The 13,951-nt window shown below is 36.9% G+C and overlaps 1 protein-coding gene across 15 annotated transcripts in view; it reads left to right on the top strand.

The window, feature by feature from the left end:
- SOX6 (SRY-box transcription factor 6) overlaps positions 1–13,951 on the top strand; it is a 375,864-nt gene that overhangs the window by 154,277 nt on the left and 207,636 nt on the right. For all 15 annotated transcript variants that reach the window (XM_069857675.1, XM_069857674.1, XM_069857668.1 and 12 more), the window contains one exon: positions 820–1,030. In XM_069857675.1, the coding sequence (XP_069713776.1) occupies positions 820–1,030 (211 nt within the window). The remainder of the gene's footprint in view (positions 1–819; positions 1,031–13,951) is intronic.

The following is a 13,951-nucleotide window of genomic DNA, read 5'->3' as shown; positions in this document are numbered from 1 at the left end:
ATTGAGTTTTGATGGCTTTTTTTTAGCTTATTGCTCAAATACTATATCTTATATAGTGACAAGGAAGACTAACCCTTTTAAGTTATCTTTCTGTGTTTTTGGCTATATAATACTTTCTCTGATACATGTAGTCTCAATACTGACGTGTCAGCATGCATGACTTGTTCTGCCACAAGCTGATTTTCTTGCTCATTTTTGTCTATGTTAGCCTGGAAAGTTACATCTCATTTTGTATATTAAAAGAATAACAGACCTCATTATTTAAGAAGAAGTTTTATTTTAAAGACCAATGAATGAGCATGGGTAGACATATAACCTAAGCTTTGCTTAACTGTGAGGTAGATTCCTTGCTTCTCAGTCATTATTGGCCTGTTTTTCTAGTTTCAAAGTTATGTTGTTTTCCATTAACTGAGGATCTGTCCAGGAATAATTTTTCCTTGCCTGTGTTTTCTCTCTCAGTGCTACATGTATTGGCTTTACTTAAGGAACTAAAGAAAACCGTAAAAGCTTAACACATTAATTGAAAAAAGTGTTGAAGTGGCTTGTTCCTGGCAAGGAAAGTCCTTGAGCAGGAGTATCTTGGGCATGAAGTATGATCATTAGAAGGATGGAGGGGACTGGCCTTCAGGAAAAAAGAGCCCTTGTCAAGCACTGAAACTGAGAAATCTAAATCATAATGCTCATTTTAAAAACTGAAGGATACATATAGGTTTGTTATTACTACAGACTAATAAATAATGCTTTCAACTTTTACCTGTTAGAGATCCTTGTGGTGTAAGACAATAGCCTATGTTTTCACATTGTATTGTTTCTTTGCAGGAGTCAGAGAGTAATAAGTTATGTTCCCTATATTCCTTCCGAAATACCTCTACCTCACCAAACAAGCCCGACGAAGGAGGTCGTGACCGCAGTGAGCTAATGACCAGTGTTAATTTTGGAACGCCAGAACGCCGCAAAGGAAGCCTTGCAGATGTAGTGGACACTCTGAAGCAGAAGAAACTAGAAGAAATGACCAGGACTGAGCAAGAGGGTATGTGTTGGATGAGATTGATAGAGCTTCCCCACCCACAAACCTTCCATTTTTATGACATAAAGAATGTGTTGGGTGTCAGGGGCCAGAAAATTGTGTAATTGGCAAAGGCTAGGATAAAATTATTCGCAGGTTACCAGGGCAAGACGGTTTGAGATCCATTAGGGATTTTAAAGAAATATGCCAGTACTTTAAAGCTTTCTAAATTGTGTTGGTTGACTGCATTTGTAATTTTTATTTTAAAATATAATTGTTTATTTTAAACAGTAGGAATGTATAACACATAAGATGGTTTGTCTAGCCTTAGAAGTTCTCATCTTTCATCACCTTACTGACCCAGCATCTGTGACTAGGAGTCACTGGGGAACAGTTTTAAGTGCAAAGAGTACCTAGTTCTGACCTACATATCTATAATTGTGGCTGAAGAAATAATTTTTTTTTTACAGTCTGTTCAGATATCGCTCTAAGTGTTAAAAGGTGGAGATAAAAATTAGGTCTTATCTTTGACCTCTAAGGAAGTTTATGTATTCAGTCCTTATTTAGGTATTTTCATTGACTCTGCTCAGATTTTGGCCTACATAAGAACTAAACAGAACTGGAAGATGAGTTTGTCAGTATATGTGTGGGCATGATCAGGGTCCACTATGAAAATCTCTCTCCATGTCAAGTAGAGTGAAGTCTTAGTTGCTTCTGCAACAATATGTTTTAGTCTGTGAGCTCATACACGAGCTCGAACCAGGGAATATGTGAGAGCAGGAGGCTCTGAAATAGATAAACAGATGTGGATATGTGGATTCTGTTAGTTATTTTACCAGTGTTGTTTTGTGGTATTAAAAATAACCCAGGAAGAATATTTGTAACATAATGTAACCACAAGGCAGTAGAACTTATTTCTTTGAAATATGAATGAGTTCAGGGTGATTTTACCTTCTCAGTTTCATTATATGGTCACAATGCACTTCAAACAGTATGCTTTAGGATCCCTTGGCTTCATGTAGCAACACACATTCCAATGAAAATTGGTGCCGATACAATAAGTTGTTTGAATCTGGGATAAAATCATGTAGGGATGGAAGTAGGCTTTCAAATTTCTTGGCATAATTGTTAAATGCCAACTCATAGATAAATGTGTTCTCTAGGTGTTCTTTCTGAAGCTGGTGAAACATCTTGGAAGGGAGAATGTCCCAGATTCTTTACTACCATCTGTCTGTTTTCAGCTGTAAAGATCACTCTTTAAAAAACTAGTTTCTTAGACTTGGTAGTTAGACTAGGAAAACTATTTTAAATACTACTTTAGCAAAGTTTTGTTTTTTTTCAAGTCAGTAAAAATTGTTTGACACTCCATGCTAATCAAAGGTCTTGGCTCCTACTTTACTGCAGGAGTATACAGACTGCTGTTGATCCTAGTGACACTGCAGGTAGGACTTTTCCAGTATACTGAATGATGCACTAATAAAAACGTGCATCAAAAGTTTAAACATAGAATCATAGAATCATAGAATAACCAGGTTGGAAGAGACCCACCGGATCATCGAGTCCAACCATTCCTATCAAACACTAAACCATGCCCCTTAGCACCTCGTCCACCCGTGCCTTAAACATCTCCAGGGAAGGTGACTCAACCACCTCCCTGGGCAGCCATAGTATCCTACTGCAAGGATTCAAGCCTTTCATCACTTATTTTTCTATTAATTCTTAAGAATTTTCTGCACTTCCTCTGCATTAGTATGCAGTAATTGATTTGAGAGGTATGTGCACAGCAGAGTGATTCCTCTCAATGAGTCTAAGCCTCCCATACTATGTTTTCACCAGCTGCGAAATAAAGGTAGTTTCTGATCTATGCCATAATCTTGCCTTTTATGGAGCATGTTATACTGGAAAACTATTCTAAAGTCTGCCTGTACATTCAAAGGTAATTGACTATTTTCATGTTAAGTTCTTTTCAATCTGTCCAGCATTTTCTGTAGGAAAAATATTCACTTCCATTTTACAGAAAATAGCGAACATTTGACTGGTAACATATAAACTAACTATGAAGAATAATTAATATAAAGACTGAAAATTCTTCAGAATGATGCACTTGGGAAGTTCAATGGTTTTAAACTTCTATGTAGACTAGGAATACCAGAATTCTTATGGTAGATTTGAATAGCTATTTCACAATTCAGAGATTTCTCTGAATTAAAAAGAAGCAAACTCTCCATACTTTGCTGGTTGATGAGAAGCTTGATGTGAGCCAGCAATGTGCGCTCGCAGCCCAGAAGGCCAACTCTATCCTGGGCTGCATAAAAGGAAGCATGGCCAACAGGGCAAGGGAAGTGATTCTGCCCCTCTATTCCTTTCTGTGAGACCTCATCTGGAGTACCATGTCCAGTTCTGGAATCCTCAACATATGAAGGATATGGAGCTATTGGAACAGGTCCAGAAGAGGGCTACAAAGGCAATCAGAGGGCTGGAGCACTTGCCATGTGAGGAGAGGCTGAGAGAGTTGGGGTTGTTCAGATTGGAGAAGAGGAGGCCTAAAAGGGCTACAAGAAAGCTGGGGAGGGACCTTTTACAAAGGTTTGTAGTAATAGGACTAGGGGCAATGGCTATAAATTGGAGGGGCGGGTTTACACTTGACATAAGGAAGAATTTCTTTATGATAAGAGTGGTGAGGCACTGGCATAGGTTTCCCAGGGAAGTTGTGGCTGCCCCATCCCTGGAGGTGTTCAAGCCCAGGTTGGATGGGGCCTTGGGCAGCCTGGTCTAGTGGGAGGTATCCCTGCCCATGGCAGGTGGGTTGGAATTAGATGATCTTTAAGGTCCTTTCCAACCCAAACTGTTCTGTAATTCTATGACTCTGTGACACTTGTTTGAAGGGAATAAAGTAACATTTTAAAACTAATTACTATAAGACTCTGATCTTTGTTGCGATTGTGAGTGCTGCAACAGTCTCGGTGCAGTATCAGCCACAGAAATGAGGTCTGAGATGACGAGAATGTTTTGCCATCTTTTAGTCTCTTTTACACAAGCTAATTAATAGCCTAATCACTAATTAATAGCCTAATCACACACGTACCACACATGAGGCTTTTTAACATCTATACTTTAAAACAGGTTTTTATGAAGTTTTTAAATCAATGCTGTTGAGGAGCTCTTCTGTCTAGTAAGTCCTGATCTGTCACAGAATTGCTTACCCAAAGTAATGTATTGAAGGTGTTGAAAAACACTTGCTGTTTTGTTTTTTTTTTTTTTTTTTTTTAGCAAATAGATAGCATAATATAATTGCTTTAATGAATATAATGGGAACAAGGTGTATTTCTACTGTATACTGCCCTGTAAAATCTGTGGGGCTTGAAGCCTTGGATAACTCCTTTGAATAAATTTATAGTGCATGTTGGTGTCTTTTATAAGGAGGAGCTTCATGACTGTTAAAGTAGCTGCAGGAACTGGGCTAAGATATGGTCATACATCAAGCTAATCGTAGAGCTAGAAGTGGAGCAAAGAACTCAAGAATTCCAGTCATCTGCTTTAACCCCTGTATGAGTACATCAACAAGTCTCTTTTAATGTTATTGCAGTAACTTTCTGGTCTATATGAAGGATCTGAATTTGAGTAATATGAGTAGCTGGTGTCAAATACTTAAATATTTTGTGGTATCTCATCAGACATTAGGTGTCTGTTATGCTTGTACATATTGCTTGTGGTCCCTGTTGTAACTCATAACATTGGGGAACAAATACATGCTGAAAGACTTTATTGTGTCTAAATAGATATATTTAATCAGAGTCCTTTGGCTTCTGAAAATAAGTTGTCTAATGAGAATTTCATCTGAGCAGCTGTGACTGAGGAGGTCAACAGGCATTGCCTAAGAGAATATGGCCCAGCTGGTTAAATCTGGTTGTTGTAGTGATTTAGATGGTCAAGTGCTGCTTGTAATCCAGGACCGTCTGTTTGGAAAGGAAAGAGTGAGTGCTGCAGCATAATGTACAGCTGTTTTAATCTCTCTTTAATAATAGTGCTTCAGCCAGTGTCATGTCTTATGTATAATACTGGGAACATAAGCACCTTGTAAAGGACTGAATATATGTTAGATATGTTTTTACCATTATTTGTAGTTTGAACAAATACCAACATCACAAGGTAATCAACATTTTTCAACTTCATAGTCCTGTATTTGCATACTTAGTACAGTAAGACATTCCTGCATTTTAATTTGTAGTAATTTGGAAATGATCAAATTGGTGAGAAAATTGTATCTGGGGGAAGAAAAAAAAGGATACTATAAATATTTAGAGTTAATTTGAGTATGTAAAGACTTTGCTAACATGTGTTCTCATAAGACAGAAGAGGTCAGAAATGAACAGGTGTCTGATTTAATCAAAAACACTAGACTCTAGGGCCTCTTAGATAGCTTCAATATATAGTTTTTCTATGAGCAGAAGGATTGTTTTACTGACTTTTTTCTTTGGAAGTATCCTCCACTACAATCAAGTATTAAATCTCTTTACAGCTCAAAGAGGTTATGTAACATAGTATGGTCAGGCTGCTCCTTTCCCTTTTACCCCCCTTCAGTAAAAGACATGTCTTTCAGAATACTGCTTATATTAATTTTGTGAGACAGATTTACATTGCTTGGGCTGCCTGAATTCTAGGCTGAGAATTGGCTTCCAGACAGCTATCCTACTGTACTTCATCATATACGTCTATGAGTAATAATTAGTACTACACATCTTGTCTGTAGCTAGGAGAGCAGATTTCCCCCTTTCAGATCTGGAATGCTAGGTTGGCAGGTCAGCTGGCACTTCTGAGCTGGAAACTGGGCATGTCTTTTCTACTAGGTGCTAAGCCCTCATTACTCAGGGACTGGATTCCTAATTCACTTTTGACCTTGATTCTGAGCAATGTATATAGTATCATTTTCCAACCAAGCTCAGTTCAGAATTGTAGCACAAGCTTTTTATAAACTGCTTCCCATTCTTGTTTCCTTCTTGAAGACCATCCATGAACATTCAGAGATCAAAGATTTCTACATGCGTATGTTGGAATAATGAACATCTGTACGAAGAGTAGCATATTCATAAATTTCTATCTATTCTCTGTCACGTGCACCTGTCTGTATTCTCTCTTTATGGGTGCATATATGTAACTCATAGTGATATATAATATGTCTAAAGAAATCCAAATTAAAAATTAAGAATACACATGTATTATTCATTTCATATACAATAGGGAAAATGTTACTACGCTAGTTAGTAGTGGTGTTTTTTCTGATTTATGTGTTTTGTTTTTTCTTCATCATCTTCATTAGTTTATGATAATCAAAGGTTTCCTTCCATATTGCCTTAAAATGGATTAATACATCTCTTATAAAATTTTCTGTCATGCCAGTAAGGACAGTATAATCAAGTATTTCACACACTAACATGCACATATTTCCTGTTGACTTCACTGGCAAATAATGAAACTTAAACTTTCACATACTGTGTTTTAGAACTAGACACAGGTAAACCACTTCAGTAGTAATTTTATGCAGGTTTTTTGTTGTTGAGGTTGGCTTGATGTTTTCTTTTTTTAATGGAATCTGTGTTGTTCTAAATGAATGGAGAGTTTCTGCTTTGTATGATTTTTTTAGGCCCACTGCATCTGAGAACAAGTACAGTTCAGGCCTATACACTGGTCTCTGGTACAGTTTTAAGCATAACCTTTGAGAACATTACATGTCAGATTGTTTTGGTTTTTTTTGTGGATTAGACTTAGAAGTAAGTACTGACCATCTGTGGTCAATGAATACTTTGAATGATTTTCAGATGTTTAACTGAAATTCAAGTTATCTGTTTTGCAGTGTGCTCTATACCCACACTTTCCACTGATGAAGGCATGATCCCTAGTTGTTCTAATAGACCTGGCTTTTATAGACCCCTGTTTTTTTATTCTTCAGTTCTCTTGACGGCTACATATATCTTCGTCTGTATCGAGGTTTTAAAAATGTTACTGGGATTCAGTATCAGAATTATCCAAACTCATTGTTAAAAATGATTTAGCACAACTGTTCTATTTTTTGTGATACCTATTGATTTCATAAATGGTAACTGGGGTTCCTCTCAGCTAGAAACAAGCTCTCTGGATGTGAAAAACATCTTCATTAGAATCCTTTTATCATCTTTGAAAAACCTTGCCATATCTACTAGGTAAAACTTCCTCATGTTTTCCTTTTCTTCTTTGTAAAAATAATTTTTGATAAGCAAATTCTGATCAGCTATGTATATAGCTAATTTAATGCATATCTTTTACTTGCCTTTTTTTTTTTCAGAAGCCGTATATAGTAACATCTAGGCTGAAGAATTTTTCTGCTAAAATTCAAGCATGCTTCCAAAATAAAAACATAAAAGCCTAAAAGTTCACACAATAGATTACTCAGATCAAGTTAGAGGAGAGATAGCGAGACACTTTTTCCTAAGCTTTCTTGAATTACATACCTCTTTACCATATAGTTAAATGTAACTCACTGTCTCTCTTTTTTTCTCATCCAATGATCTCAGAAAAATCATATTGATCACTTTTTTCCTTGCAATTTATTTTGCTGTTATAGAAAAATATATTCTTCTATTTAGAAAAGTTTTATAGATCATAAAATGTCTATGAATTCATCAGTTGAAGCGTATTGTGAATTCATGTGTCTTCATGTGTTAAATAATAAAAATTAATATAGGTCTTTTTAGGGACATTACAGCAAAGAAAGTGGTTTCTAGGGTTATTTTCCTGGTAACCAAATGAAGATGGAACCTAGTTTCTTTCCATGTATTGTATTTGATTTTCCATTGAAAATTCATTCCTGTCTGAAGAGAAATAACTTTAATGAAGTTGTTTTAATGGCTTTTAACATGCAACGTATGTTTAGGTAAGTTTTGGTTTTCTTTCAAAGGTAGATCCAGCCTGTGTAACCATACTGTATCTGGTCATTAATATTTTGTCTCTAGGTATATGAGAATTTGTGCATTTTCAGTTAATTGAAGTCTTTCAGAGTTCCATTTTGTGATTAAATGCTATCCCATAATTTTTAAGATACTGGCACATTTCATTTTTCCACCTTATCTTTTCATATATTAACTGGCTATATACACTACAGTCTTGCCCAGTGTTGTAGCATTTGAGTGTCTAGTCATTACTCACAGGTTCTACATGGATTACAGTATAGCAGCTATTTTCAGTATGTCTAATGCTACATTTGAAAGTTTTCCTTCAGTTTTCTTTGTTCTGAAACTTGTTCAGAGCACAGAAATGGAGAACAGTACAAGCTTCTACATGGGTATCATGAAAAATAAGTTGTAGATGACAAAGTCAATAGATTATGGAGACCATCTTTTTTGCTGAAAGGTTTTCATACCCCTTCAGGTCTTAGATCTAATTCACGATTATCAAGAATAATGTAGTGAGTATGATGGTAGCATTTTTCACAGCAGGACCAGCTGGAAGTTGGTCGACAAGTCAACCTGTTGGGTGAAAGTACACCTTGGTTGCTATCAGGCAGTTACCTAGATGTAGGACCTACTGCATTTTATGGAGCTTCTACTTTTCTGGAGGTTCTCTTTCCCAATGCAGGTTGTTTTCTTGTTGAAGTTTTGTACTTCTGCACCTCTACAAATTAATAGATTTTGCTAATAAACAGAGTTGATTATAACTCAAACCCTGATGTGGGGAGAGTCTGAAATTGGGGGCTCACTTCTGAAGATTTCGACATACTCTCTAGCTATGATGACTCTAAAGTATTTTTGGACATATGTTTACTTTCAACATTTTGAGACACTCACCTTACCTTCAGGAAATGTTTTTATTCAGCCCTGAGTATTTGTGATGAGTAAAATAATTTTCATTAGAACAAATGAGCTTTCAGTCTTTCCTCATGGTCTTTGAACTTGAACTGTAAATGGGGACAGGTTGAAACAAGCTGAAACACCAGCCCCTACTGACCATTCCAACCATCTCCACCCCCTGCTCTCCCCCCCGAGTGGCTGTGTTTTCCAATATCTTACCTTCAGGAGACATGTCATCTTTTTCTTTAATCTCAGTGTACATCTCAATTCTGACATTGTCTGCTGCTGGATAGAAATGAATTTAATTTAATTTTTACTGTGTGATAAATTGTCTCCATGCTTCCATTTTTATATAATTTTCTACACTATGCTCCTCTACATTTTTGTCTCCTCTTTAGAGATGGTATAATATCTGCTATCTTTACACGTTTGTATGTTATTAGGATTATGAAAGCAGCATAAAGAAAGCATACCTAAAAAGCCAGCTTTTTCCTTAAGGCAGTAAAAAATGCAAGCTCAGTATGAATGGGTACAGCTAACACTGGGCTCTATGGTGAAGAATGTGAGTAAATAGCTGTAAAAACATGGAGAGTTGCTTCAGCTGCGTGATCTTGGCAGCAGAAAAATAAATTCAAACTTCATTGGTTTCTGATGTACTGTGACACAAACAACGTTATGATCAGATCATACTTCAAAATTGGAATTGAAATACATTTTGTAGTCATCAGGTTAATAGTAGGGACTAGCCTGCAATACTTCCCTTACTGAAATTACTAATGTAAATATAAAAACATGAGGGAAAGACAGGGCTTGAATGTGTCTGATCCTGTATGCCATTGTACGTGCTCTGTAGGGCGAATGGCCTCGGATTTCTTTGGTGATGAACTTTAGTTTTAGTTAGTCTTATTTGCTTTGCCATTCCTGCTGTTTTGCAACAGGGCCTAAAAGTACTTTAAGTGCTTGTGGCTGGGGTAATGAATGGAAATATCTTTCCAGCACTGAGAGTATTGCATTAGACTGAACAGTCACCTTACCTGTAAAAGCACTATTAGAGAGGGGCAGCTGTAAGTAAGTATAACGATTTGTGTCCAGTGCTTATTTACTGAAAATTGTAAATGTATTATTTATTGAGAGCTCTCCAGACAGTGCTCGTCAGAATAAAAATGTCAACTCTAAGCAAAATGTTATAATACATAATAAAAATGCTAGGTATGCACTTTAGAGATACAGCTAATTAGATCTGCTTTTCTTAAAGAAATGACAGTAAAAATGCTCAGCAGCATATACATTTTAAATGCTGATATATTCTTTATTTTTCTATACAGTATTTGCTTTAGATACCTTATCATTACTTAAAAATAATTTTGACAACTTTATTTGGTTGCCACAAGAGAGACCCAGGCATTTGCTGCCTGGCTGCAGGAGACAGCTACGTGCCTAGGCTGTCTTGTTCATCTAACAGAGAGGGAAACTACTCTCACCTCTGTGTTTTAGTCTGTAACTCCAAGATGCCGCTTTCATGAGGGAAACCTGCCTCCAGTGGAAACAACAAACAATTATTACGATTAGTCTTCAGCCGTGCTAATTAACCCCTAGCAAATATTGTATTAAAGAGACTAAATCCATTCAACGTCTGTGTTACTTTTGTGCATTATTAAATACAAGTAAGAATTAGGAAAGAAAAAGTAGTTAGTTTTTTTTTTGTTTAAAATACTGATTAAATGCTTTTTAGACATTTTTACTTTCTCTGAAATTTGTAATGGAAAGAATTTGAGCTTAAAAATGGAAATCTTCTGGAGTGTTTTATAATGTGAGAGAGGAAACTGGATTTTTAATTTAGCGTTTTTACAATGAACTGCTCAGTTAAAAAGAAAATTAGGATGTCATCAATAAAAGCAGTTCTCTTCTTTCAAGTATATCTGTGAATACGTGGAAGAGCCTTATTGTGTTTATTTCAGCTTCACTCTATTCATGTTCTCCTGCAATCAGTGTGCTGATGGTTTCAGAGAACCAGAGAATCACAGAGTGGCTGAGGTGGGAATGCACCACTTGTGGTGTCTGGTCCAATCTCCTCGCTCAGAGCAGTATCACCTAGAACAGGTTACTCAGGGCCGTGTCCCATCAGTTTTTGAGTATTTGTGAGGATGGAAACTCCACAGCCTGCTCAGTGTTTGGCCATCCTTACAATAGAAAGGTTTTTCTTATGTTTCAAGTGAATGTCCTGTATTTCCATTTGTGCCCTTTTGCCTCTGGGCCTGTCACTAGGCACCACTGAGAAGAGTGTGGGTCTGTCATCTTTACTCTTGCCATCAGGTATTTGTATATTATCACCTGGAGCCTATTCTTTTCAAGGCTAAACACTTATAGCTCTTTATGCACATCTTAGTGTGAGAGGTGCTCCAATCAGCCGATTGTCTTATGGCTCATTGCTGGACTCTCCAGTATGCCTGTGTCTTGTACTGGAGAGCCCAGTACGACACAGCATCCAAAGTGTCATGTCAGATGTGCTTTATTTTAAGGCCTCTGTTTCTGCACTGTAGGACTTATCTGGCATATTTAAAGCCAAGAGGAACAGTGTCATAGAATCATAGAATAACCAGGTTGGAAGAGACCCACCAGATCATCGAGTCCAACCATTCCTATCAACAGTAGTATGCTCAAGCCTTATCTGAATCCTGTTCATCTGTATAATTTGAGTTGTAGCCCTGCATGTGGGCTTTGACTTCCCAGTGCATATCTGATGTGTGAAAACCAGGAACAAAACATAATGCATAATCCTCAACTACATGTTTCTGTTCGTCATAAGTGTATTTTGCATTGTGATGAATATTTCTAATTCCCATTTGTAGCCATGCTTCTTTCTTATTTACTCATTGAAATGTTGATCTGCAAAATGAAGCAAGAGTTTATAGTTGTTAATGTGTCAATATCCTTCCCATTCTGTATTACTTTAATAACACAGAAACGGTGTTTCTGTTGAGATCAGATTGTGATATTAATGAAAAAAGGATGCAATAGCCCTTGTTAAATATTGTTGTGAGGGCAAGTACAGTGTGAACATCTGCAGGTAGCTCCTGTTATCATTGCTCCATCCTGACTCGGAGCATCCATTCTGATGGAGTCTTGGGTCTGTCTTTAGCAAGGGCTGGTGATCAGAAAAGCTGTGCTTGTTCTATAGTCTGGCATTCTGGAATGTATCTAATAGCTGTTTCCTTTTGTTAATTATAACATATTTCTAGTTTTACTTACATAGGTGCCCGGAGTTCCTGGGCACAGTGCCCTCCCCATGAATGTCTGTTTATTTTCATCTTCCTTTTTGTTAACTGTTTTATTAATGCTTTACATAACCATTTGCCGTATTTCAAAATGAAGCTGTAATGCGCTGCTGCCTGCTCACATTTCTTAAAGAACTTGATGTGATATCATCTTCTACAGTGAATCACGATCTTCACTGAACCTAAAAAAGCCCATCTTGAATACTCTTCTGTCTTTTATTTGTTTGAAAGTGTTGAAGCAAGCAGGCTTTATCACCCATCTGGAGGAACTCTGAACATGGTCTAGAAAGCCTTGAGAGCTCTGTAGTGAAATTTCTTCTTAGTCTAACACCACCGTAAGTCTGAATTCTGTTTGCGTTTATAGCTGTGTAGGGTATTCAGGTCTTTATCTTCAAATTTACGTGCATTTTCAAAGTTTAAAACAGCTCTGGTTCTCGGTGTAGGTCTTAGCAGTCCTTATCATATCTTAAATATGTAACAAGCAGATGACTTTTAAATATTTACAGTGAAACAAGAACTAACACGTCAGGTAGAGGTTTGTTAAAATGTCAGAAGAACTTGCTGTAGTGAAAAATAAATATTGAACCAAGTTTATTCCTGAGGTAACTCTATTAATTTCAATGGAATTACTGCAGGAGTAGTTCTAAAAACATCTGTCTAGATTTTGTCTTGTGATTTTAACATTTTTTTACAGAACATTGAATGGCTCAGAAGTAATTTTATAGACCTGGAATGCACATACATCATTAAGTGAAATAAGCTTCCTTTACTTTGGTTTTTGTTTCTTCTGTGGACTGTGGTTTTAGCTGTTTAAATGCGGCTATTGCAGCTTTATTAATAGGTTTAATGCAGTTATAATCATAACTAAATTTAACATTAGTTCCTCCAAGTTTTCAGTGTACCTGTTGTTTCTGTCATGACAAGGTATCATGTCTATTGCCTTTCAGTGTCTGTCTATCAGATCACACAATGCAGTGGCCAGACATACAACCTCAAAATTCAAACCAATTTGTTAATGAACTAACTAGGCAATGTAATAAGCATCTCTATTCAGTCATTTTCCCCAGCTTTTAGTTATTCCTTAGAGTAGCTAGTGCTGTATCAACAAATTATTTGATGACAATGATTTGGCTGATGAGACTACAAGGGAAAAGTCCTAATCTCATTAGAAAATACTGAATTTGAGGTGGCAAAATGTGGATAATATTTTATCTTTTATTGTAAAACTGCAATTTGCAACTTTCAGTAGTTAATGATTTTTATGTTCCCTCTCCCCTCTCCACACACACAGAATCATTAAAAAAAAAGACCAAGAAGAGACTACAGGATTTGAAACAGTGTGTCCCTGAAGTGATGGGAAAATGGCCAAGGTGTCACAGCTAATTTCTGACCCTGCTTTATGAGTTCTGCTGTTCCTTATTCCCCTTGTCAGTCTGTGAATCCCTGAGGCTGTACAAACTGGCCTAACATCACTCAACTCCGGTTTTATATCCTCTTTTAATAATGTTGAGTCTATTCTGTCCAACTTTGATTCAGACAACCTGCTTGTCTTGAAAAAGTGATATATTTAATCAGTGGCTCTGTCTCCAGCATAGCTCCCACTGTGTGAGACTAGAGCCAAAGAGTAGTGCAGTGGCCTGTCACTTCTGTTTGAATAGGTAATGTGGAGCCGTTCAGCCGAAGAGACAGGAGCTGGAACTGCTTGTTAGGACACATGATCAAAAGACACTCTCTGCTTTCTGCCAATCAAGCCTCATGTCGCCTTGTGGGGCAGACATTAAATAGATTTTTCTGCCGTACACTGTGGGCACTTTGCCAGTTTGACATGTGAACTGTTACAAAAGATACCA

This window comes from Phaenicophaeus curvirostris, chromosome 5, assembly GCF_032191515.1.
Source record: "Phaenicophaeus curvirostris isolate KB17595 chromosome 5, BPBGC_Pcur_1.0, whole genome shotgun sequence".
NCBI classification, from domain to species: Eukaryota; Metazoa; Chordata; class Aves; order Cuculiformes; family Cuculidae; genus Phaenicophaeus; species Phaenicophaeus curvirostris.
Note: the sequence above shows the minus strand (reverse complement) of the source record. Positions and strands in the feature narration are given on the sequence as shown.